General features: G+C 36.2%; 1 protein-coding gene across 2 annotated transcripts in view; it reads right to left on the bottom strand.

Moving 5' to 3' along the window:
* The window catches only part of TBC1D23 (TBC1 domain family member 23), a 74817-nt gene that overhangs the window by 3600 nt on the left and 45920 nt on the right, over window positions 1-25297 (bottom strand). The window contains exons 6-17 of one of the 2 annotated variants that reach the window (XM_036347138.1): window positions 24766-24890; window positions 24633-24679; window positions 23226-23329; window positions 21413-21535; window positions 19753-19845; window positions 16755-16925; window positions 14620-14662; window positions 12991-13100; window positions 10068-10207; window positions 8731-8775; window positions 4963-5051; window positions 1614-1749 (exon numbers count right to left, since the gene is read on the bottom strand). In XM_036347138.1, coding sequence (XP_036203031.1) covers window positions 1614-1749; window positions 4963-5051; window positions 8731-8775; window positions 10068-10207; window positions 12991-13100; window positions 14620-14662; window positions 16755-16925; window positions 19753-19845; window positions 21413-21535; window positions 23226-23329; window positions 24633-24679; window positions 24766-24890 — 1226 coding nt within the window. The remainder of the gene's footprint in view (window positions 1-1613; window positions 1750-4962; window positions 5052-8730; window positions 8776-10067; window positions 10208-12990; window positions 13101-14619; window positions 14663-16754; window positions 16926-19752; window positions 19846-21412; window positions 21536-23225; window positions 23330-24632; window positions 24680-24765; window positions 24891-25297) is intronic. The other variant, XM_036347139.1, reaches the window with a different exon arrangement.

Genomic DNA, 25297 nt, shown 5'->3' on the forward strand with positions numbered 1-25297 from the left:
TAAAAGCCTAAATAACTGTTACAGCAGAATGACCAGAATGATCAGTCACTATAATGCACACTGACCATCAGGGGGCAAACGCTCAATGCTGGAGCTGCCCCCTGGTAGTCAGTGCGCTCAGCCAGAAGCCTAGCTCATGGCTGGTGAGAGCAGCAGCGGTGGTGGGAGCCTCTCCCACCTCCGTGGCAGTGCTAAGGAGAAGTGAGTCGAGCAAGGAGCAGCAAGCAGGCAGGCAGTAAGGAGCGAGGGGTCCTGAACTGGGTGCAGGCCGGTCTAAGGGACTCCCCCATCCCCAGTGCACGAATTTCGTGCACCAGGCCTCTAGTCTATATATATAAAAGCCTAAGTGACTGAATGACCTAACAACTGGTTGCTATGACATGCAATGACCATGAGGGGGCAGACACTCAATGCAGGAGCTGCTCCCTGATGGTCAGTGTGCTCCCACAGCCAACCTCCCATGGCCGGCCAACCTCCTGCGGTCCCTCCCCCCGGCCAGCTGGCGGAGATTGCCCTAATCAGGACTGGGCAAGACAGTCCCGATGGCTGGCCAGGCCAATGGACCCCACCCGTGCATGAATTTGTGCACCGGGCCTCTAGTATTTTATAAAAAGTACAATACAATTAAAGTAATAGATTTAAAATAACAGATTTGTAGAATCTATTCTATATGGTATATAAAATATACTACCCTCCACACTTAACAGTATTGTCTATATTCACAAAGTATTCTCATTCAACACATCATAGCATATGCCTAATAGCAAAGACCACTAAGCAATAGTTGGGCTGCCTTACATATTTTATAATATTCTGTAACTGTACCCTAAAGACAAAATGTGCACAGAATTATTAACACCACCCACCCTGTGTATCAGCTTTAATACAGTGATAATACTCATACACTTTTAGGTAATACAATAAGGAAAATACCAGAAAAGTCTAGAATGTGGGATATTCAGCTGAACAATAGACCTAGATTCACAGGATTCATTAATCATGAAGAAACAGGTATGGGGTGTAGAACATTGAGTGAGACTAAATAGATATAACAGGCAAATACAGTGTGTGAACCCTGACTGGATCCTGGATCAGGAAGTACAAACAAAGACTATAAAAGATACTTTGGGGGCACTCTGAAAAATTTAAGTATATGGACTGAATGTTGAATCATGTTAAATTTTACGATTTTAAAAGGTAATAATACTATTTGAGTTATGAGATTTTTCTTGGGAGATTTATGCTGAAGTGTTTAGGGTTAAGTGTTATATTTAAGCTGCTTCTGAATGGCTTGATAAAAGGGAAATTCAAGTGTATATGTGTATGTATATACACACTCAAATAGAGATGGGATAGTGTGAAAAGAAGTTAGAAGCTGGTGAATCTAAGAGAGGTTTATAAAGGTATTCAATGTACTGTTTCTTTAACATTTCTTGTTTAAATTTTTCAAAAAAAAATTACATTAAAAATCTTTCTAAAACTCGAGACACATATTAACAGAGGGAAATTATATCCTATTGTATTTGGATAAAATTTCTTTTGTAGTTTGGTTTTATATTATTAACTTCTCTAAATTCAATTGTACTTCTGAAGAAGACATTTTTTACAAGTACCTAGGAAACATGTGTCCATTTTCTTTCACTTCTTTACAAGGAAAATGATGCTTGATGTCTGGCTTGTTTATCCAAGTCTGAATGTTTACAACCTCTTTTCTATCATCATCTGACATGGAAGAACTGTCAATTTCATCTATAAAAAATTTAAAGTATTAAAAGTGGGCATTACCAATTTCAAAAATGATACATTTCTTAACAGCTTGAAAAACAATTTCATTAGTACTTTGAAAAAAACACACTAGTCAATTCTTTTATTTTTATTTATTTCAGAGAAAAAGAGGGAGAGAGAGATAGAAACATCAATGATGAAAGAGGATCATTGATCGGCTGCATCCTGCATGCCCCCTACTAGGGATTGAGCCCACAACCTGGGCATGTGCCCTTGGTCAGAATCAAACCCAGGACCCTTCAGTCCACAGGCCGATGCTCTATCCACCGTGCCAAACCAGCTAGGACTTAATTCTAATGCTGCTACTATATTTCTTTATGCCACTAATACTAATAATGTTATGAAAAATTGCTCTATATGATAAGAAAAAGTCAGGTGAAAATACTGAGATTAAACTATCTAAGAAATTTAAGCATTTTTATTTAGATAGCATAACTATGAAATCTGACTAGTCTGTAGAGAGATGGCTGAATTTTCCAACAATGAACACCTATTTTGAGGGCAAATAGAGCAGAGTTCTTTTTTTCTTGCTGGTTCCAGATTTTAAGGAAAACAACAACAAATCCAACCTGGGATAGATAAGTAAAAATCTATATTATTTTCATGAGAAAAATAGAAAACATCCTAATTATTTTGTTCTTCTCATTTAAGAAAAAGAAATTATGGTCCCTGGGATTAATAATTATAAATGTTCTTCCCTTTGCTTTTTTTTTTTTTTTTTTTTTTATGTTTTATTGATTTTTTACAGAGAGGAAGGGAGAGGGATAGAGAGTTAGAAACATCAATGAGAGAGAAACATCGATCAGCTGCCTCCTGCACATCTACTGGGGATGTGCCCACAACCCAGGTACATGCCCTTGACCGGAATCGAACCTGGGACCTTTCAGTCCGCAGGCCGACGCTCTATCCACTGAGCCAAACTGGTTTCGGCTGCTTTTTAATAATTATTTCAAAATATCTATATCTATAAAAGCCAAATTGACCATTCCACCGGTAGCTATGACATGCACTGACCACCAGGGGGCAGACGCTCAACGCACAGGCATGGAAACATGAAATAGGCTGATGAATCTCAGAAGGAAGAGGGGAGGGGAGAGGGCGTGAAGAGGTTAACCAAAGATCTTATATGCATGCTAGAGGTCCTGTGCAGATTCATGCACCTGTGGGGTCCCTCGGCCTGGCCTGCGGGGATCAGGCCGAAACTGGCAGTCTGACATCCCCCGAGGGGTCTCGGGTTGCGAGAGGGTGCAAGCCAGGCCAAGGGACCCACTGGTGCACGAATCCATGCACAAGGCCTCTAGTAAAGATACAATAAAAAAGGAAATCTCATATATCTACATTCCTCTTCCCCAATCACACTCCTCTTCCTTCCTAAGAAATAGTGGCTATCAAGTTTAGTGTTACCAGTTCCATACTTTAACTATATTTGCATATAGTTAATCTTTAATTATATAAATATCCCTAAATAATATAGAGTAGTATTTTGTATTTTAAGTAAAATTTATATAAGTAGACTATTCAATTGTATTCTTTTGTAATGGCTACCCCGTTCCCAACATTATAAAATGTATCCATGTTGACACACACAGCTCTAGTTTTCTCATTTTCATTACTGTGCAGTTTTCCATAGTGTAAATATGTGTGTGTATGAATTATGTAAACACACCATAATTTATTCATTCACTTGTTAATAGAAGGAGTTGAGATATTCAGGGAAAGATATATAACAGGATGATGGCAACAGAGAGGGTGGGGGAAAAGGAGCAAAAGAAACAAATTTAGAAATAGGAAGTAGAAAATTACATTTACTGCAATGCAAGTTTTCTGGAAGGTGATTTTTTAACATGGATTAAAATGTCAAATGTGATTCCCTGTAACCTAGCAATCTTACTGCCAAGAATTTACCATCTGGATGTACTTGCAAAAGTTCATGTGCATATATGTATAAAAGCATCCGTTGTTGCCCTAACCGGTTTGGCTCAGTGGATAGAGCCTCGGCCTGCAGACTGAAGGGACCCAGGTTCGATTCTGGTCAAGGGCATGTACCTTGGTTGCGGGCACATACCCAGTAGGGGGGTGCAGGAGGGCTGATCAGTGTTTCTCTCTCATCGATGTTACTACAACTCTCTATCCCTCTCCCTTCCTCTCTGTAAAAAGTCAATAAAATATATTTTTAAAAAAATCCGTTGTCATTTGAAACAGAAATAAAAATTAAAATGTCAATGGAAGAAGATGAAATAAATAAATTACGGTAGGTTCACATGATAGAAAAATAATTGAGGAGGTATACGGGCTGAGATAGAAAATATGCAACATGTATTACTAACTGGAAAAGGCAAGGTGAGATATGGGAGTTTTTTCATATTTTGTACATTTATGTACTGTTTTATTTTTTCTAACTTAATATACATATTAATATTAATTATGATTACTTAACCAGGATAATCTGGCAGTGGGATTATGAACCAAAGTAATAAATTCTTTTTTAAAATATAAAGAAAGACAACCAACCGCATGGAGGATGACAAATTTCCCTGACACAATATCCCCATCTTGTGGCCCTTTAAAATACTGCCTCTAGTTTCAACAGGTTCTTCAGATGTCTGTTTTGGAAGTCCCTGAACTTTGGTCCCACAGCTCTCAATCTCCTAGGTGGATGGATCAGGGTTTTTAAATTCAATCCCATGGATTTAAATACTATTTGTACACTGATGATTCTGAAATTATCACCAACTTAGACTTGTCTCCTCAATTAAAGGCTCCTATAATCAACTGGCTACGCAACATTTCGCCTTGGATTTCTAATAGGCAGAACCTCAGATGTTTCAGACGAACTCTTAATAAAAAACACCAGTCTTTAATTTCCTCTACAGAATCTCACTGTGTCTTTTTTCTTTTTTAATATATTTTTATTGATTTCAGAATGGAAAGGAGAGGGAGAGAGAGAAACATCCATGATGAGAGACAATCATTGATTGGCTGCCAAACAGGGAAGAGCCCGCAACCTGGGCATGTGCCCTGACTGCGAATTGAACCACTGTACCGCACTGGCTGGGCACTGTGTCTTTTTTTTTTTTTTTTTTTTTTTAAAGCAGTTGTTTGCTACTCCCAAAATAATCTTTATAATCACTCCTGGTGCCTGAGGAAAGAAGTCTATAAGTAAGTGTAGTACTACACCTGTGTCGTATTCTTCTTCATCCCCAATGCTGAACACTGGTTTCACACCACGGTAAGGCTTGCCCACTCTGTCACTGCTGCTCACATGCCTATATTCAAAGAATTTTAGGGGGGGGATGGGGAACATCACATAAGTTATTAAAGATTTTAGCCAAGTATCATTTGACTACTCAAACAAATGTAAATGTTCTTTGCCCACGTACAACCCAGTTTTAGGATAGCTATGTTAAGGAAATTGAAACAAGATAAGGAAATGTTAGCAAAAGTGGCATAACGACTTGGTGGCTGAATGTTTTCAAATTTGTAAATATTAAATTTGAAGCAATTTTAATATTCATTATAAACCAAGGCTTAGCCCAGCCAGAGTGGCTCAGTTGGCTGAGCATTGTCCTATGCACCGAAAGGTTGCCGGCTCAATTCCCAGTCAGAACACATACCTGGGTTGTGGCACTTACGTAAGGAAACTAATTGATGTTCTCTCTCACATCGATATTTCTCCTCTCCCCCTCCCTCTCTCTAAGCATGTCCTTGGGTGAAGATAAGAAAACAATGCTTAGATCTGTGTGGCCTTAGAGAAGTTACTAAACCTCTCTGTGATTCTGCTTTCTCATCTGTAAAATAACATCTACCCTTCATGGTTATAAGAATTAAACCATTTAATATTGTATGTGTGTAATTACACACTGATTTCAGAGAGGGAGAGAGAGAGAAACATCAATGATGAGAATTATTGATCAGCTGCCTTCTGTACACCCCACACTGGGGATTGAGCCCGCAACCCAGAAATGTGCCCTGACCAGCAATCAAACCGTATCCTCCTGGTTCATAGGTTGACACTCAACCACTGAGCCATGCTGGCTGGGCAAGCCAGTTAATGTTTTTTAAAGCTCTCAGAACAATGCCTGGTATATAGCAAGTGCAACATACATGTTTGTTAGACAATATAGATTATGGAACCAAACATTCAAATTCTAAGAGTGCTTAAAATTTTCATAGGGCTGTGCAAGTATCTTAAGGTTTTTCCTCCCATTTTTTATTATTGTTACGTTAATTTTAATAGAAACTAAGATTCTACTTCTAATACATAAACATAAGCCATGAAATGAATCTGCCTTTCTTATTCAAGTGAAAGAAGCCTAAACAACATGTAAACTCAAAATTGGTTAGTTCTGCAGGAAGTATTACCTCTTTTTTAACATAAAAACTTAACCTCATTACTTTGCAGATAATTTTAACAAAATACTTTGGGGAATAAACATTTTATTATTTGTAGGATAAAGTAAGAAGAGAGTCCAAAGTGGGGAAAAAATCAAGTTACCCTATCATTACTTAGCCTTAGAATTCAATTTTTCCACAAGATGGATATCAAACATGTATTTTAAATACTTTTCTAATACATTTCATCAATAAAAATCTTATCACAACCTAATTTTGTTGAAAGGCTTAAATTTTTACTTCTTCAAAACAACATTCCTCAACAGAAAATCAATTTGAGTTGAGTGTATAACCAGACATTCTTTGGGAATTATAAGTTAGGTTAATCACTACATAGCTTACACTTTGGTTAAATTAAAATCATAAAATAATTTGAGCTTATGTTAAAATAAATCTAATGTAAAATTACCCTGTACATTATCAAACTATTCTCATTAGATAAAAATTCAAAAACCTATGAAACTCAGATTCAGCTTTCTTACAAAGGGCAAAGATAAAGATAATATAGCTTTATCTAAGAATACTTTAGTGCCATCCTATCTAATAAAAGCCCAGCAACCAAACAGTGGAATGATCAGAATGACCGGTAGACAGTCGCTATGATGCGCACTGACCACCAGGGGGCAGACGCTCAACACAGGAGATGCCCCCTGGTGGTCAGTGTGCTCCCACAGAGGGAGCACTGCTTGGGCTGACTTGGATGAGCAGCTGCTCTTGCAGCAGGAGCAGCCACTCAGGGGGCGGGTCCACAGTCGCTCCGCTGACCAGGATGAGCAGGCCAATCCCCACAGGCCACACCCCCCACCAGTGCACGAATCCTGTGCACTGGGCCTCTAGTCTAGATTACAAAATTATATGAGAATTAAATTATTGCTTCTTTCCTGATATTAAAGCATAAACTGCTTGCTACAACATAGAAAGTAATAAAGGTAATGTTTATAGTGAATGCTTGAATCAGAAACCAAGTATCTGAAGAGACAAATAGAAAAAAAACCACAATGGAGTTTTTATAAGAAGATTGCTAAAGATTACTGAGATGGTTCTTAAAAGACTGGCTAAAAATTAATAAAATTCAATGGATGGACTTCTTTTTTAAAGCAGCATATCTATTCTTTCTTAGTAAAAATAATAACAGAAGCATCTACAAAATAGTTTGACAAGGTTTTTACTTAATTTGCTAAGCTCAGGAGCTAACATTTCATTCCAACATTTCACAGAATTTTACTTTCAAAATAGGTATATCTGCCTCTGGACCAGAGAAGATAATTTAATTTTTTTTAAAATTAAGAATCTGGGAGAAAACTTGGGAGTTAAATAAAATCAGATGAATTCAATGGTTGTATAAGAGAAAATAAAATGGTGGTAATTCACAAACATTATAATTTTAAAAGATGCAATTTCCTTTAAAATAGTCTTAGATAAAATTATAATAGAAGCCCTTGTAATGGGTTCTCTATACGAACAGTCATAGCAAATAAAAGCCCTTATCAATCAATTGAAAGTAAACTATTGTTTTTAAAAATTATATTTCTAGTCACTGGGAATATTGAAATGACCTGAGAAAAAGTCAAGTCCATTATTCTAAAGCTTAACTTACAGTCAAAGTATGACAAGATTTTCTTTTAAAATGTTCATAGGTATTGCTATAATTGATATTCTAATTTAAATTGCAGAAACATTCTATGAGTATAAAAACTGTTAAGCCATATACAAGTATTAAGTAAAGTTCTTTTGTTCATCCTAATTGAAGATCCTTTCAAATTTATGGGATCTAATGACAAACAGCCCATCTCAATGAGGCAGAGAAGAGATGGGTAATACATTAATATGTCCATCATGACAATTTCTTTCAATGAAAACCAAAGGCAGGACTCCAGAACTGTGGTTCTTTGGAACCAATTTATATGTTAACTCATGAACCTAAATACCTACACTTTATTAAGAAAAATCTAAAATATCATAAAACTAGAGGCCCTATGCATGAAATATGTGCAAGAGTAGGCCTTTGCAGTCCCGGCTTCATCCAGAAGGTTGTCTGGACAGTCGTTCCACTGTTCTGTCAATTTGCATATTATGCTTTTATTATTACAGATGACATAATGAACATGAATTACCCAAAATTTTGAACCATGAATTGTGCTTTTTCCCCAGGTACTATAATTTTCTCTACCATTAGGGCAGGACACAGAAGTAAATGATCTCCAAAGCTAAATAGTCTGTCAACTCTGCAACTACTTATTTTCTTTGTTTTACCTCCCTCTGTCTCAGAATAAAAGCTGCAGGTTTATGAAATTCTTGGATTCAAATGCACTTGCTTTTCATTTGAGGAATGGGAGATACAAGGAAGCATGCAAGAAAAAAATTTTTTAATGATCAAAGAAAAAACCAAAAAGAGATCAGTGTCACATGTGCTCCTAAAAGCAGAATGAGAAAAGTTTAGCATTTGAAACAGTTACATGGAATTTTAGCCAAGACAGCGTGAGGCTTATAGACAGCATGAAGCATGCTAAAGGAAAGGATGGCCCAACAAAGCTGCTCTACTCATTGGCTTACCGCTCTGTACATGTTCTGTCTGGCCAAGGAAGATTGAAAGACATTCTACAGCAAATTGAGGCAGAGGACAGAACAAAATGATTATAAAACCACAACAGTTTTAAAACAAAAATATAGCACAATCAGTTTTTCTAACCCAGAGTGTACATTATAAAGAAGATGTTTCAATCATCCAAAGCACAAAGAAAAATTTTAAAAGCCTGTCTCAAGTGACTCCTTAACAAAGTCTTTTCATTTTATCACTAGTTCATTTTAAAATAAAATTAATGAATTTTAAAATAAAAATATTTAATTTTCAGGCTATAAAATGTAGCAATAGTAGTACTGTAATTCAAAATGCACTAATTAAAAGTAAAAATGTTAAAGGCTTTTAAGAGCAGACATATAATTTAATGAGCAAAAGAAATATTTTGTGGTAAAACACTTTAACATTATTTACCAGTTGACCATTTTAGACAAGATACAATTTTTTGAATTAGTGAAAATAACCTATTTTCTTTTTTACTATTTACTGGATGGGAAAACATATATTTTCGTATGTATATATACTTTAAAAAGTGACAAATAGTAAATTCCTGACATTTAGTTCTTAAAGACAAATATTTCAACTTTCCTAGGATACTACAGGTAAAACATGAGTGAAGCTAAATACTCTAACACACTGCCAAGATCAAGCTTGCTTAGAAACAAATTCTGCACTGAATTATTAGGTTAGCTTTGAACTCTAGGAACAAGAAAGATCAATGTGTGGACAAAAATATATTGTGTACTCACAATTCCAGAAAGAAACAATATAATAGATAAATTTGCTTATTATTTGTTGGCTATGTCCTTCATTTGTAAGTAATGGGAAGCTAAGAGTCTCTTATATTCTGTGAACAAAATTCTATGAAGATCTGAACTATTGAACTCCAGAAAATGTATTTCTGCTTTATTTAGCATGGCCAGATTTTCTAGGTTTTAAATTCCAAAAGCAGAGGAAGAGGCTCCTGCAGAGATTACTCCATTTGGTAGTTGATTCTCATACATTTGCCATGTGGGAAGCAGCTACCATATGAAGAGTAAAACATAAAATGACATTTGAATATATATTTTAAAAAATGGCATGAAGGGGCAGAATCATTACTTGCACCTTATTCTGAGCAGTAGGAGAGAAAAAAAAGTAATCTGTAGACAAATTTTACAGTAATATAGAACATCTTATAATTATAATGGAAACTTAAAAAATGTACTTTATGATCCTTTTCTAGAACACATTCGAGTCAACTAATATTTACTGTAAGATACTTTTTAGTTTTAATTACTCATCATAAACCCATGCTGTACGAGCAACTCACCGATCCACAGGAGCTGATGTATTCTCAATAAAACTGATAACTTTTTCCCTGACATTAACGGATTTTGTCTTCAAAGCAATAGTCATTTTATTTACTAGTGATTTCATTCCTCTATCATTTAAGCCATTAGAAGATTCTCCCTGAAAAATAAATAAATAAATAAATAATAAAGAAAGAAAGAAAGAAAGAAAGAAAGAAAGAAAGAAAGAAAGAAAGAAAGAAAGAAAGAAAGAAAGAAAGAAAGAACTTCTCTCCAAACAATTAGCAGACACTACTGCTAAAAGTTATCTAAATGTCATGGACTGAAGTGTGTCCCTCTCCCTTCCCTAAACTCCTATGTGTAAGTCCTAACTCTCAGTACACTTCAGAAAGTGACTGTATGTGGAGACAGTGTCTTTAAAGAGGTAATGAAGTGTAAATGAGGTCATATGAGTGGGCCCTAATCCAACGTGACTGGTGCCCTTACCGAAGAGGGGGAAACACCAGGGGTGCTCCACACAGAAAAAGGCCATGTGCAGACAGAGCAAGAAGGTGGCATCTGCAAGCCAGAGGGTGGCCTCAGGAGAAATCAAACCAGCCAACCCTTTGATCCTGAATCTCTAGCTTCCCTAACTTTGAGGAAAAAAATTTCTGTTGTTTAAGTCACACAATCAATTTGATATGGCAGCCCTAGGTGAAACCATTTTAGAAATGGAAGATAGAAACAAAAAATGAGGACATATATTGCACATATAAATGTGTGGAGTGTGAAGTTACCTTCCTTATTCAACAAGTAATCAAGTTTTTGAGCTTTTCTTAATTCAGATTATTCTATAAAAATGAGCGAAAGTATACAGGCGTACCTCAGAGATATTGTGGGTTCGGTTCTAGATCACTACAACAAAGTGAATATGGCAATAAAACGAGTCACACTCACATAAATTTTTTTTACTTCCCAGTGCATATAAAAGTTATATTTATACAATGCTGTTGTCTATTAAGTATGCAACAGCATTATGTCTAAAAAACAATGTACATTCTTTAACTAAAAAACATTTAACTGCTAAAACATGCTAACCATCATCTGAGCCTTCAGTGAGTTGTAATCTTGTTGGTAGTCTTGCTTTGATGCTGATGGCTGCTCAGGGTGGTAGTTGCTGAAGGTAGGGGTGACTGGAAATTTCTTAAAATGAGATAGTAATAAAGTCTGCCACATCGATTAACTCTTCCTTTCATGAACAATTTCTCTGTAGCATGCAATGCTATTTGAAAGCATTTTACCTACAGTAGAAATTTTTTAAAAATTGGAGTAAGTCCTCTCAAACCCTGGTGCTGGTTTATCAACTATTAGTATATATAAACCATAAATTAATAAATCCTATATAATAAAAAGCTAATATGCAAATAGACCAAACTGCAGAACAACCAAACAACTGGTTGCTATGATGTGCGCTGACCACCAGGGGGCATGTGTGAAACATAGCGGGCAGCGGCCACGGGGGGATGGTGGAGCAGGTGAGCAGGGGTGCCAGACCAAGGTGGGGTGCTGGTCACTGTCATTGGGGAGAGCCTCTGGTGGTTACTGAAAATTCTTTGCTCCCGCGCTGCGGTCTGCCTGGCACTTGCACCCGCTGACGGTGCCGGCCACGCTCGCACCTGCAGCCAGTGCTGGAGCTGCCGCTCACACCTGCTACTGGTGCCTGGCGCTGGTCCCGTTAACTCCATGACATCAGCGGGTGCAAGAGGCGGCTGCCAGCCCTGATTGCCCCTGCGGGCTTCTCTACCTTCCCCTGCTCCCGAGGGGCGATCCAGCAGCAGTTGCCACTCGCACCTGCTGACAGCGCCAGCCCTGCTTGCACCCATTGCTGGCACCAGCCCCAATCTTTCTGTGCCGTCAACACATGGGAGCGGGGCTGCTGGCAGACAAGGGGGCTGGGGGCCGCAGCAGAAGGGGCTGGGCAGGGGCACGGAAGATGGGCCAAGACCTGCCCCTGTGCCCACCGCAGCCTCGAGACCCACAGTTTATTTCAAGGTGCACGAATTCATGCACTGGGTCCCTAGTATTATATATAAGTTTATATAGTATCCTAAATCCTTTGTCATCTCAACAATCTTCAAAGCATTTTCACCCAGAGTAGATTCCATCACAAGAAACCACTTTCTTTGCTCATCCATAAAAGCAATTCCCCCACTCATGAAATGAGACTGCAGTAATACAGTGGCACGTTCAGGCTTCACTTTTACTTCATATTCTCTTGCTATTTGCACCACAACTTGGCTGTTTGGCATAAGAATCTAGCTTTTAGCCTGTCTTGGCTTTCAATATGCCTTCCTCACTAAGCTTAATCATTTTTTTTAAATATATTTTATTGATTTTTTACAGAAAGGAAGGGGAAGGAATAGAGAGTTAGAAACATTGATGAGAGAGAAACATCTATCAGCTGCCTCCTAAAATTTAAATATTATGGAACTGGCAGTGGGTTCCAGTCTTCCTCTGTATGACCCATTCTCAAATATGGGTGGACTAAAGTTCTAGTCTATGTCTGTGGTGGGGAGAAGACATGGTATGCAGGAAATGGGACCACTGGCCTCAGTATTATCTTGGCCCAAACTGATTGGGAGATTCCTAGAATAAGCTCACTTGAGACTGCTAGCATCACAGAACTCAGAATATTTCAGCTGAAGCAGAAAACTGTCAATAGGTGATACCAAACTGCAGTCGGACAGGGAGAAATGTGGATTCAGCAGGTAGGCCTCCTGCACTCCAGGCTAGTTTAACTGTGCAGACCTGCTCAGTCATCTCATTAACTTCACAAAAACATTACTCCTCATTGTATGTGTTTGATAATTTTGACCCTATTTCTGTTATGGTGGGGTTTATGAATTAATCACTTTTCCTGGGTATTTATCTTAATGTGGTGACATATTTGACACATACACTTACATCAACAGAAGAACTGATACTGCTCCTTGAGCCTGAGGTACTAGCAATCCAATGGCCATATCCATTTTCTGGTCCATCCACATTAATATCTGCTAAGTGCTGCTGCAATGCTTAAAATAAATGAGAAGAAAAACAAAACCCATCAAATCAACCCCTTTTGGAAAGATCCATTACTAGAGAAGTATAATAAACATGTCATAGCTGGATGAAAAAGGATCCACAGACATGATTACAGGTATTTCTTTCTGCACCTCTGAAAAGGAGCAAAGGACTTCTAGCCACAGAAAGCCTTCCCTTCCTCTCCTCCTTCCTTCTAATGCCCTCTGTACGCATATATCGCTTTTCTTAACTGATCCTGCGGGTGACAATAACTGTATATATAGGCTTGATATTTTCCTTTTTGGAAGGTAATCTTTCAAGTATTAATAGATAATTTCAGCAACATTTTCTTATGACATAGAAGATTAATAGAAAACTTACTGTTATACCTGAAACAAATACAAAATAATATTGAATGTAAACTCTAATTTAAAAAAAAAGAAAGAAAGAAAACCTACGGTGACTTTTATTTTACCATAAGGAGATATCAATTAATCTTTGCCATAATAAAAAAAAAAAAAGCAGTCTAGGCATTAACTGCTATGGAAAAAGAGGTTTTCTTGGAAAATAAATAATTCATACCTTTAGGCCAATACTTGCTTAACACTTTATTAAAATAATCACTTCTGTAGATCACTCTATGTCTGAGCCTCAAAGATAATTATCAGGCCACGACATATGGGAGGTAATCATGATCCTTGCTAATGTCATAAGGACAAAAAGGAAACAAGTACTAATCTGAAAATACTAAGTTATAACATAAGATAATGTAATTACTATTTCTTTTTCATGGTGGTAATAACGAAGATCTAGGCTCTTTGCAAGTTTGATGATCACAATACAGTTGCATTGCCTATACTCACTATACTGTACATTAGTACTGCAGGACTTATTTACTAGTTGCAAGTCTGTCCCCTTAAATAACATCTCTTGTAAAAAATGAAAACTCTAAATGTTATGACTCTGGCCTAATTCTTCATAAATTCTCAAATATTTGCCTGCAGAGATTTTTGTCAATTATTTTACTAACCTGGATTACCAGATATTAGTCTGCAGATTTAAAAACATCAGCTTATTTGTTTTATTCCATTGAGCCAACATTTTTCTGGCAGCTAATATCTTCAAGCAGTTCAAAAATAAAATGAAAACAAAACAAATTTAAAAAGCAAGAGTAGAAAGGGTATACAGATACAGTGAAAAGTATTCCTCCTATTCCTTTCCTAGATCCTATCTACTTCTCCTCTGTAGAGGCAAGTCATGTGGGCAGTTATTCAGGCATCTTTACAAAAATATCTTTTGCAAATACAAGCTAACTAAACACATCTATAGAGTCTTCCATTAAATATTTATCAATTTCCTATTATATTTGTCTATTACGTATGTTCTGCTGGCTTTGTCTTTTCTGAAAATACTGAATGACTAAAGAGAGAAAATACCCATTAACTGACTTAGTTACCTACAGATCAGCTCTGATTAATATAATTTCCACTGAAAAGTGGAGGCAAAGGGATTAATAAATTAAAATCTTACCCATAAATCCTCCACTGGCAATGCTCACATATTCTTTGTTTTTCTGTAATGGAATATAAACTTTAAATTATTCCAAAATGCAATATAATTAAAACTCCTGATAATTCTGTAAACATTGACAGATGTAATATAAGGTTATATGCTAACATTATGGACTTTGGCACAGAGAGGTAAATACATTTACCTTGTGTATTGTAAAGTCTGGTACTTGGGTGGGAAGAAAGGAAGAACTTCATGGCTCTAACAAGACTGTAATTTTATTTGTATTATAGTTCCAATAGTGTAATAAAGAGTCAAATGAAAAACAGGTAAGTTGTATTTTTGGATATAATTAGAGTGTTGTTTTTTTTTTAATTTTCAAAATAGTGTGTCCTTTATAAAAAGGAAATATAAAAGCAAATATTCCGAATGGAAAAAATGACAGACTGTTATCATTTTACAAACAATTTCCCCTCTAACAAATACATGCAAGGAAATATATTTTGAAAGATAACTTATAAATCTATAAATTTAAAAAGACTTAAAAAGATATCATTCAAGTGCAATGTCTTGTTTTGGATATTGGGAAATTCAGGGAAACCTGAACACTATGTTATTTTTTATAATAAAGTCTAATAATGATAATGTGATTATGTCTGTACAAAGAGTTTATAGGTTTCAAATCTCAGCACTTCTGGATTTCTTTGAAATTATCCATGATAAAAATTGGGAGGGAAATTTCTAAGCCACATCAAGAACTTGAATTATAAAAATAGAGTTCACAATATTCCAAATTTTTGCTATCCGACCGCCCTCACAATATGCAGTTTATACCAGAGCATTTTTTGAATAGGCCAATTAAATTTATAAATAAAGTGAGTTTGAGTCGCTATTTGTTATTCTGTATAAATTTCTAAAATCTTTTCTTTAATAAAGTACAAAGTTATCTTATAGTCTCTCCCCCAAATATCTCAGTACTTCTCTTTTGTCTTTCAAGGATTCTGTCTTCTACAATAATTTTCTCAAACCTGATTCCCAGTAAAATACAACATGAATAGGAAGGACCCAAGTTGAGTGGCTTGTGCAACACCACACCACTGTCTTCCTGATTCCATAGTTCAGGGTTACACAAAAAGAGGACTTTAACTGAGTACGGCTTTGTAGAGGGGGAGAACAGATTGCATAAAGTCACAAATACAGATTAGTTACGCTGAAGATAATTTATATTCAAACACACAAAAAGAGGTAGCTAAAAATAGTGAATATATTAAAATGAATTACACAGCTACTATAAATAGTCTTAGGACATGAATAAAGGTAAAGATCAATGCAATGGAATAATCCAGAAACAGATGCTAACGTATAGAAGAATTCAGTATATTAAAATTGTGGTATTTAAAATTGATAGCATAACTAACTGGTTAGCTACCAGGGAAAAAAATTTTATTTTTTGCTTCCTACATACTTTTTGCATAGAAAACCTTCACAACTTAAACAAAAACGGAAATCTGATAAGCATGCAAGAAAACTCTGGGGGAAAGACCTTTCTTGGCAAGACACAAAACATACAAACTGTAAAAAAAAAAAAATACAGCCCAGCTGGAGTGGCTCAATGGTTGAGTGTCGACCTATGAACCAGAAGGTCATGGTTTGATTCCCAGTCAGGGCATATGCCCGAGTTGCGGGCTCAATCCCTAGTAGGGGGCATGCAGGAGGCAGCCAATCAATGATTCTCTCTCACCGTTGATGTTTCTATCTCTCTCTCCCTCTCCCTTTCTCTCTGAAATCAATATAAATATATTTTTTTAAAAAGAAAAACATACAGATAAATTTAACAATGTAGATAACAGCACAAAAATGCCTATGAGAATTTCTTTTTTAAAAAATATATTTTATTGATTTTTTACAGAGAGGGAGGGAGAGGGATAGAGAGTTAGAAACACTGATGAGAGAGAAACATCAATCAGCTGCCTCCTGCACACCCCCTATTGGGGATGTGCCCGCAAGCAAGGTACATGCCCTTGGCCAGAATCGAATCTGGGACCCTTCAGTCCGCAGGCCGACGCTCTATCCACTGAACCAAACCTGTTAGGGCAAGAATTTTTTAAAGGTGATAGCAATAACAAAGCAAAGTTGAAATAATCTGCCAGCATTACCTGTAAGAAGTGTGCCAGGACCATGTTCATATACATGTCTTCTTCCTCTCTGCCACTGCCCATGAAACAGAGGTGTTCCCCACCAGCAATGGAGCCAGACTCAATGGACTGCTTCTGTGCTTCCAGCAAGGACTTTACTGACTGTGCAAACTCGGATGGATTCTGGAGCATCTAGACAATTAAAAAAAAAATTAAAAACATGCCCACCCTGTGTTTCACAAACATGTGCAAAACCTGAAATAGTTTTCTAGGAAAAAAAATATTTAGTCACCATGAAAACAAAATAAAAAAAAGACTCTTATAAATAAAATTCCTGGGATAAGAAAAAAGAAATATGTGTAAATGTACCTATAATATATAAAAACGAAAGTTGAAAATTTACTGAAACATTAAGTTACCTGTACAGTGGTCCATGGTACAGATATACCATTATACAAAATAAACAGCCTAGTAGAAAAAAATGTGTGGTTACTGTTTGTTTCTTTTTAATATATTTTATTGATTTCTTACAGAGAGAAAGGGAGAGGGATAGAGAGTCAGAAACATCGATAGCTGCCTCCTGCACACTCCCTACTGGGTATGTGCCCACAACCAAGGTACATGCCCTTGACCAGAACCGAACCTGGGACCCTTGAGTCCACAGGCTGACGCTCTATCCACTGAGCCAAACCAGTTAGGGCTACTGTTTGTTTCTTAATAAATTACAGTGTTCTTTAGGTGTCATGACAAGAAAAGTTTAACACTGAGTGGAATGGTCCATGACTAAAAATAATACATTAAAAACAAGCTATATTTTTTATTTTCACTAACACAGCAAGCCATGTATTTTTTTTTTTTAAATATATTTTATTGATTTTTTACAGAGAGAAAGGGAGAGAGATAGAGAGTTAGAAACATCGATGGGAGAGAAACATCGATCAGCTGCCTCCTGCACATCTCCCACTGGGAATGTGCCCGCAACCCAGGTACATGCCCTTGACCGGAATCGAACCCGGGACCTCTCAGTCCGCAGGCCGACGCTCTATCCACTGAGCCAAACCGGTTTCGGCGTAGCCATGTATTTCTTAGAGGACAGTCAGAAATAGCAGAAACCCTTTATTTATCAGCACTACTCTAGGTACTAGAGAGAAAGGAATGAAAAAATTAATTTCTCACTCTCAAGGAACAAGTATACTAATAACTACATATTTTTTTTTTGAAACTACTATACTAGGGCACATTAAAAAAAGCACAGTGAAAATCCAATAAAAAATGGATAAACCATAAAAACAATTTGCTAAATAATTAAACAGCAAACTTGCAAAAGAATGCTTAATATTACTAGTTATTACCACTGTTTTTCAAGTATCATTCTTAGCAAGTAAAAAATAATTGGTAATGTCCACTAATGCTGAATGTAGAAAACAATTATTCTCATATACGGTTGTAAAGTATAAAGGTTCAGCCTTTTTAAAGGGCAATATGGCAGTCGTCTCTTTTAAAATTTTACACATCCACACCTCTCAACCCAACAACTCTTCTTTGAGGAATCTATTTTACAGAAATATTTGCATGAGTTCACAATGTATGTACAGGATGTTAACTGCCCTGATTATTATAAGAAATGTAATGTTAATTACATCTGATTAATGTATTATTAATCAAACAATAATCAAAATGTAAATTAATCAAAATGCACATTAATCAAACAATAATTATGGTATATCTGTACCATGGACCAAATACTGCCATTAAAAAGAATGTACTTAAGTGGAAAGATCTCTAAGAAACTTTTAAATCAAAAAACAAATGAACTGCCAAGTGGAAAAAGCGAACAAAAAATATATAAATATGTATGACAGGTCTAGAAGATTAAGTATGCTGTTAACAGTTAACTCTGGAGATTCTCTGAATTTTTTTTTTAATTCAAGTATTTGTGAATCACTTGAGTAAATTTTAAAACCATCTAAGTTTTCCTGCACTAATCAAGGAAGAGAAAGGCACAAAGTTCAATTTCAAGATGCAAACAAGCGAGGATTGCCTTCTGTACCTACAGCGCCCAAAACTCTCTGGGTTGTTTTATCTTCATTTTCCAGGAGTTTCCTCTCAACACCACCTAGGCCCTGCTACATGGCCTTTCAGCCGTAGCATCAATTTTTTCAGACACGCTGGGAAGAGGGTAGATTGCACCATCAGCAAAAGTGTTTACTGCTCTTTCCATCTTCCCTATCCCCAAGGCTCTAATAACCTCATAACAGCTTAAATGACATCAGTCCCAAGTCTACACTACTCTAAGCATCTCTGACAATATTTAACTATTTACCTCATCTACTTCTTCAATTAAAATGATCAGACGACAGAAATTTTAACAACTTAACACCTACTAAGTATTAGTTTATTATATACGTAAGTATTCATGATGGGAAAAAAGGCTTATCATAAAAACGTTTAGAATAATTACCCAATTATAAAAGAGCTAATATTTACAGAGTACTTACTAGATGCAAGGCACGTCAGGTAGCTTGTAGTCAGAAGTTTAGAATTTATTGACATAATAATGGTAAGCAATAGTAAGCCATAGTAAACAATGTTTTCATCTATCCTTTAGGACAGTGGTTCTCAACCTTCTGGCCCTTTAAATACAGTTTCTCATGTTGTGACCCAACCATAAAATTATTTTCATTGATACTTCATAACTGTAATGTTGCCACTGTTATGAATCGTAATGTAAATATCTGATATACAGGATGGTCTTAGGCAACCCCTGTGAAAGGGTTGTTCGACCGCCAAAGGGGTCGCGACCCACAGGTTGAGAACCACTTCTTGAGGATGCCAAAAGGGTGTCCCGAGTGAAAAGGCAACCCGAGAGCAACTTTTATCATAAGGACAGAGACTCCCTCCTTAAGCAGAAAGAAAAACATCCCTAAATTGGGTACATTTACTAGTATATTTATAAGCTAAAGAAAATAAAAAGATTTCTTCTGTTAATTAAAAAAAATTAATAAGAATTTATACTAACCAGATCTGAATCTAAGTGGAAAGCAGTTGATAAATGCCCAGCATTATACTGTTCTGCAGGACGGCAATCCACCACAAAGAACCGGACTCCTTCCTAAGAAAGAAACAATTTTTTGATGTACTGAAATTTGCCATTAGAGTTGTATTTTAGATAATACTAATAATTAACCAAAGAAGGGGGAATACGTTTATTAAAAAATTGATCTCACATAGATCAGAAGGACCCAATCAATACAGATACAAGAAAATTACCTCAAGATTCTAAAACATTATATTAATTTAAAACAGTAAAACATTTTGTATATACTGTCCTTGACCAGAAAGTCTTAAAATATGTACCAGGAAAATGTCAGTTTGAATTATAAAACTAATTATAATATATTGGAACTTAATTTTTTAAATGTGAATCATGTTAAACAATTTTTTAAAAACCATATAGGTACAATTCCTGTTTCTGCAAATAAATCCACAAACTTATCAACACTTCAATTCACATAAGAACTAAACTTATTTGGTGGGTGAGGGGAGGTTTTACAATTGCAGTTTGAACTGAGGAGGTTCATATGGGTCTTATTAAACTATATTACATATTTTCATTTGTTTTTTAATAATAGTTCTAGCCCTGATTGGTTAGGCTCAGTGGATAGAGCATAGGCCTATGGACTGAAGGGTCCCAGGATAGTCAAAGGCATGTGCCTTGGTTGCAGGCACATCCCTAGTGGAGGGTGTGCAGGAGGCAGCTGATCAATGTTTCTCTCTCATCGATGTTTCTAACTCTCTATCCCTCTCCCTTCCTCACTATAAAAAATCAATAAAATATATTTTAAAAAATAATAGTTCTAATAAGAAAAATACGTGAATTACTTGTTTTAAAAAGATCTACTGTCAAAGGCATTTTCCTGTCTATTCCTCTCTCCTCTTTGGAAATACATCCCACATTCCAAATACACACTTGCATGGGTAAATGTTGCAATACTAGTAATAGTTCCTCAAGTCTCCTTTGTTACATGCTTTATGGCATTTAAGCTTGTAATTTAATCAGTTGTGTAACAACCCAGAATTTAACTGTTAAATGCTAAATTCACTCTGTTAAGTACTTTATACACCATTTAGTTGCTTTGCTAAAATGAAAAAGGTTTAACAGTTTACAAAAATTGGTGTAAAAAATAATTAGTTGTTGACAACTAAAATAACACCAATACTGGCAGTTTAAAAATGACCATCTGGACAGAAGATTTAGTACATTAATCATCAAAGAAAGCAAAATAGCCACATTTTTGTAGTAGATTAATTTTGTGGAAATCATCAAACAGGGAGGAAATACTGGTTCCTTGTATTTAAAGGGAACAATCTTGCCCTAGCCGGTTTGGCTCAGTGGATAGAGCATCGACCTGCAGACCAAAGGGTCCCTGGTTCAATTCTGACCTTGACTGCAAGTTCCTCCCTGGCCCAGGCTTGATCAGGGTTCATGCAGGAGGCAACCAATCGATGTGTTTCTCTTATATCGATGTTTCTCTCTGTCTTTCCTTCTCTCTTACACTTTCCCAAAAAATCAATGGAAAAATATCCTCGGGTGAGGATTAACAACAATAACAAAATAATAATAAAAAAAAAATAAAAGGGACAGTTCTCTGACAAAACTGCGGGCTTTCTTTACTTACCCCCTGCAGCTGATTTGCTTGAAGGATCTCTGAGACTGAGATTGCCAGACAAAGAGCCTGACTCAGATCTGCCTCATCATCCTTAATTCCCAACAAAGTACTACCAAATAGGTGGTGATTATCCTGTTTGAAAAGAAAATTTAAAAATACTATAAAGAAAAAACAAAATCAAAATTTCTTTCTGAAATACTCTTAATATAACATGGTAAGAGGTAAAATCTCTCTCTATATAAAAGCCTAAGTGACTGGTCGACTGGTCGACTGGTAGCTATGACGTGCACTGACCACCAGGGGGCAGATGCTCAACGCAGGAACTGCCCCTTAGTGGTAGTATGCTCCCACAGTAGGAGCACCGCTCAGCTGACCAACAGGCGCCAGACTTCAGGCTCATAGCTGGTGAGCCTACCGAGCGGTCGGGCAGGTGCAGCAGGACTGGGATGAGTGGGAGCAGCGCAGCACCCAGCCCAGGCTCCTCCCCGGCTGCCTGCTGCAGCCTGATCCCTGCAGGCCATGCTGAGGGACCCCATCAGTGCACAAATGCATGCACTGGGCCTCTAGTAATTATATAACATCCTTGAGTTGTGTGATTTTTAAAACTTAATATATCATCTCAAATCTTATAAGCTAAAAAATACAAAAAGATACAAAGTTCCTGTCAGAGTTCACACAAAATGAAATAACACATTCTTCAAAGTTATTTTCCATACTATTACCTATAGCTAAATAGTATTTTCCATACTATTACCTATAGCTAAATTTTAAAATTGGTTACTCACAACTTTTCATATTTGATATAAATTATGTAAGACACTGATTATACAGTACAGTCTGCTCTAATTAGCGAATGCTAGTGCAGATCATTTACTATGTCTGAATAAAAACTATTCCTCTTAAGAGACTGAAAAGTATAAGACTTCTTTTCACCCAGCATCCTAAATCACTATCCCATAATCTGACTTACTCAACATTGTTGGGAACTGAGGAGATTTACATAAGGCAATTATTAAAATAGCTGAAATCAGTCCCTAGAAACAAAACAAATCTCTTCTTTAATTAGTTTCAAGGAAAATGTTCTTAAAAGGTTTCTCTTAACTGCCTTCTAAAACATGCTATACTAAACATAACTTAACCTCATCTTGATGTTTCAGTGACATAACTACCAACTAGCAATCATTATGGTGCAATGCGTTAAAAAAAAAAAAAAGACAATTAATGCTCTCATTGATACCTGAGGTCACAGACAAACCTGTGTGCCATACTAGTTGTTAAAGTACTTCTCTGCCTCCTCCACTATTAGCTTTTGCTTCCTGGAGTTTTACTTTCTAGGAGCTCACACCACTTACACTTCTAATCTGGTGTCCTTTCTCTTGTAAGCACTTGTCTGGTCTGAGAAAGATTCTAGGTCTCTGTGATCCTTTTCTGCTTACAAGACAGCTCTGTATCAGTAAAGTGCAAAGCTGAACTCCAAATAAAGAAGGCATAATTATACATGCCCCATCAGATTTTTGTAATACAATTTTTAAAAGAGAGCACTAATTTAAGAAATATAGTCAATATTCTAATGATCAGAAATAACTAATAATCAGAGTAGGGGTGAGATAATTTGTAACATATCTGTATACTATCTTTTTTAATCTGTCGGTTTCTCCATGAGGGAGAGTATTTATAGTAGAAAATCACACAAAACTGCAACACATAAAAAGACAGAAAAGAAAACCAGCCTTGAGTATTTTAAATGAAATGGATAATGAGAACAATAAAACAATGTGCAAAATGTGAAACAATGAATAGTTTGTCATTTCCTATTTTATACCTTTCTAAATGAAGCTGGTGTTTTACTGCAATAATACTGAGCCAGAGAGAAAAGGTCTTCTATATCTTCTAGATTCAAACTGGATGGAGTGTTTTCCAAGAACTCTGAAATAGGAGTATAGAGATAACAACATTTAAAAAAATTTTTGTGAAGAATATAACAAACATTATTTATGTATCAAAGCTAGAATGTGCTCAACATAATAAAAATTATATAAATGGAATCTTAACAGTGATGCCTTTAAAACTGTTTGGGGAGAAGTGGATTTCCCCAAAAGAGCTGAAACTGTTAATGCAATTTTATTAGTGAATGATGGTGACAGGCAACCAAATCAAATTCATTAGCCTTAATTAGAATATTGTAATTTATTTACTTATTTAACAAACACCTAGTAAGTGCCAGGGTCTCTGGAAATAAAAGTGACTAAGAAATAGTTCCTGATTTAAGGAACTATGTCTTGTGTGAGAATGTTAAAATAAATCATTAAAATGTTAACAAGATAAACACTGTAATATAGATAGCACAAAGTGCTAGGCAATGTAGAGAGAAAATAACAAATCTGTGTTGGGTTAGAGTGGGAAGAACGGAAAAAGAGAACCAAGGTTTCACAATGAAGATACCATGAAAGCAGAATATTGAAAGGTAAACTGAGGAAGAAGGAAGGGGGCTGGAAGGGAAGGGGTCAGGAGAGAAGGGAAGAGAGAGGGAGAGAAAAAGAGGAAGGCAGGGAGGGAGACAGGAAGGGAGGAAAGGAGGTAGAAAAAGAGAAGGAGAAGGGGAAAGGAGGGGAGGGCATTTTATTTGAACAAGGAAACCAAAGAAATAGTATATGGAAAGGAATGAAAAAACATGAATGAATGAATGAATGAATGAATGAATGAATGGGGATAGCAAAACTGGGGAAAGTAGTCTAATATTTGTACCTGAAAACTAAGTAAGAGTTGAATTGAACCTTAGAGCTCTTCTAGACCAATCCCCTAAATTTATAGATGAGGAAACTGAGTTTAATAAAACTAAGTGATGCTAAGCGAAATAAACCAGAGAAATATAAATATCACATGATCTCACTCATTTGTGGAATATAATGAACAACATAAACTGATGAACGAAAATAGAACCATTGACACAGAAGCATCAAACAGACTGTCCAACCTATGAGGGAAGGTAGGGGACGTGGGGGTGAGAGATCAACCAAAGGACTTGTATGCATGCATATGAGCATAACCAATGGACACAAACAGTAGGGGGGCGAGGGCATGTGCTGGGGCTGGGAGCAGCCGGGGAGCGGTCAATAGGGGAAAAAGGAGACTCATGTAATACTTTAAACAATAAAGAATTTAAATTAAAAATAAAACTAAACAAATAAAACTAAGTGACATGAAATTATCTACATTAAATTCTACTTACGGATAACTTCTTCTTTGCTGTCAGACTCTTGTGCTAAAATAACTTCTCTGTAAAACAAGAATCAAATGAGTTAAATATTAACAGACCACCCTGAGAACAGAGAAGAGAAAAATCTAACCAACTTGATACTTACTTTGCATTAACAAGGATTATTAACATTAAAAAATAAATAAAAAATGGATCTGCTTGTTGTAGATATCCATCCCATAACGCCTCAGTGACTTCAATGGAACAGTAACATGCAAAAAGGCTTCCAAGCTGTAATCAGAAAATGAAATGATGAACATAAGCCATTAGAAATGACTTGTTCTTTTAAAAGTATTAAAGCAAATGCATAAATAACTCTAAATCAAGTTATCAGCAGCTGAAATGTAAGTACTTTAATTTTAGTATTCAGAATCCAAAGGCAGAACATGTGGATTCAAAGCACAGAGGAGCCACGTACTAGCTGTCTGACGTAGGGCATAAAACAAACTTCAAAGCTTCCATTTCTCCTTCTGTTAAAAAATAAAAAGTAATACTACTACTAACCTTCTTACATTGTTGTGAAGAGATAATTAACCTAGACTTTCTAAACTACCACATATTTACCATAGCCTAATAACTAACAATTACCACTGAGCTCTCTAAGGATAACTTGCATAATTATTACAGTATCTAATTTA

The sequence above is a fragment of the Myotis myotis genome, unplaced genomic scaffold, assembly GCF_014108235.1.
Source record: "Myotis myotis isolate mMyoMyo1 unplaced genomic scaffold, mMyoMyo1.p scaffold_m19_p_2, whole genome shotgun sequence".
NCBI classification, from domain to species: domain Eukaryota; kingdom Metazoa; phylum Chordata; class Mammalia; order Chiroptera; family Vespertilionidae; genus Myotis; species Myotis myotis.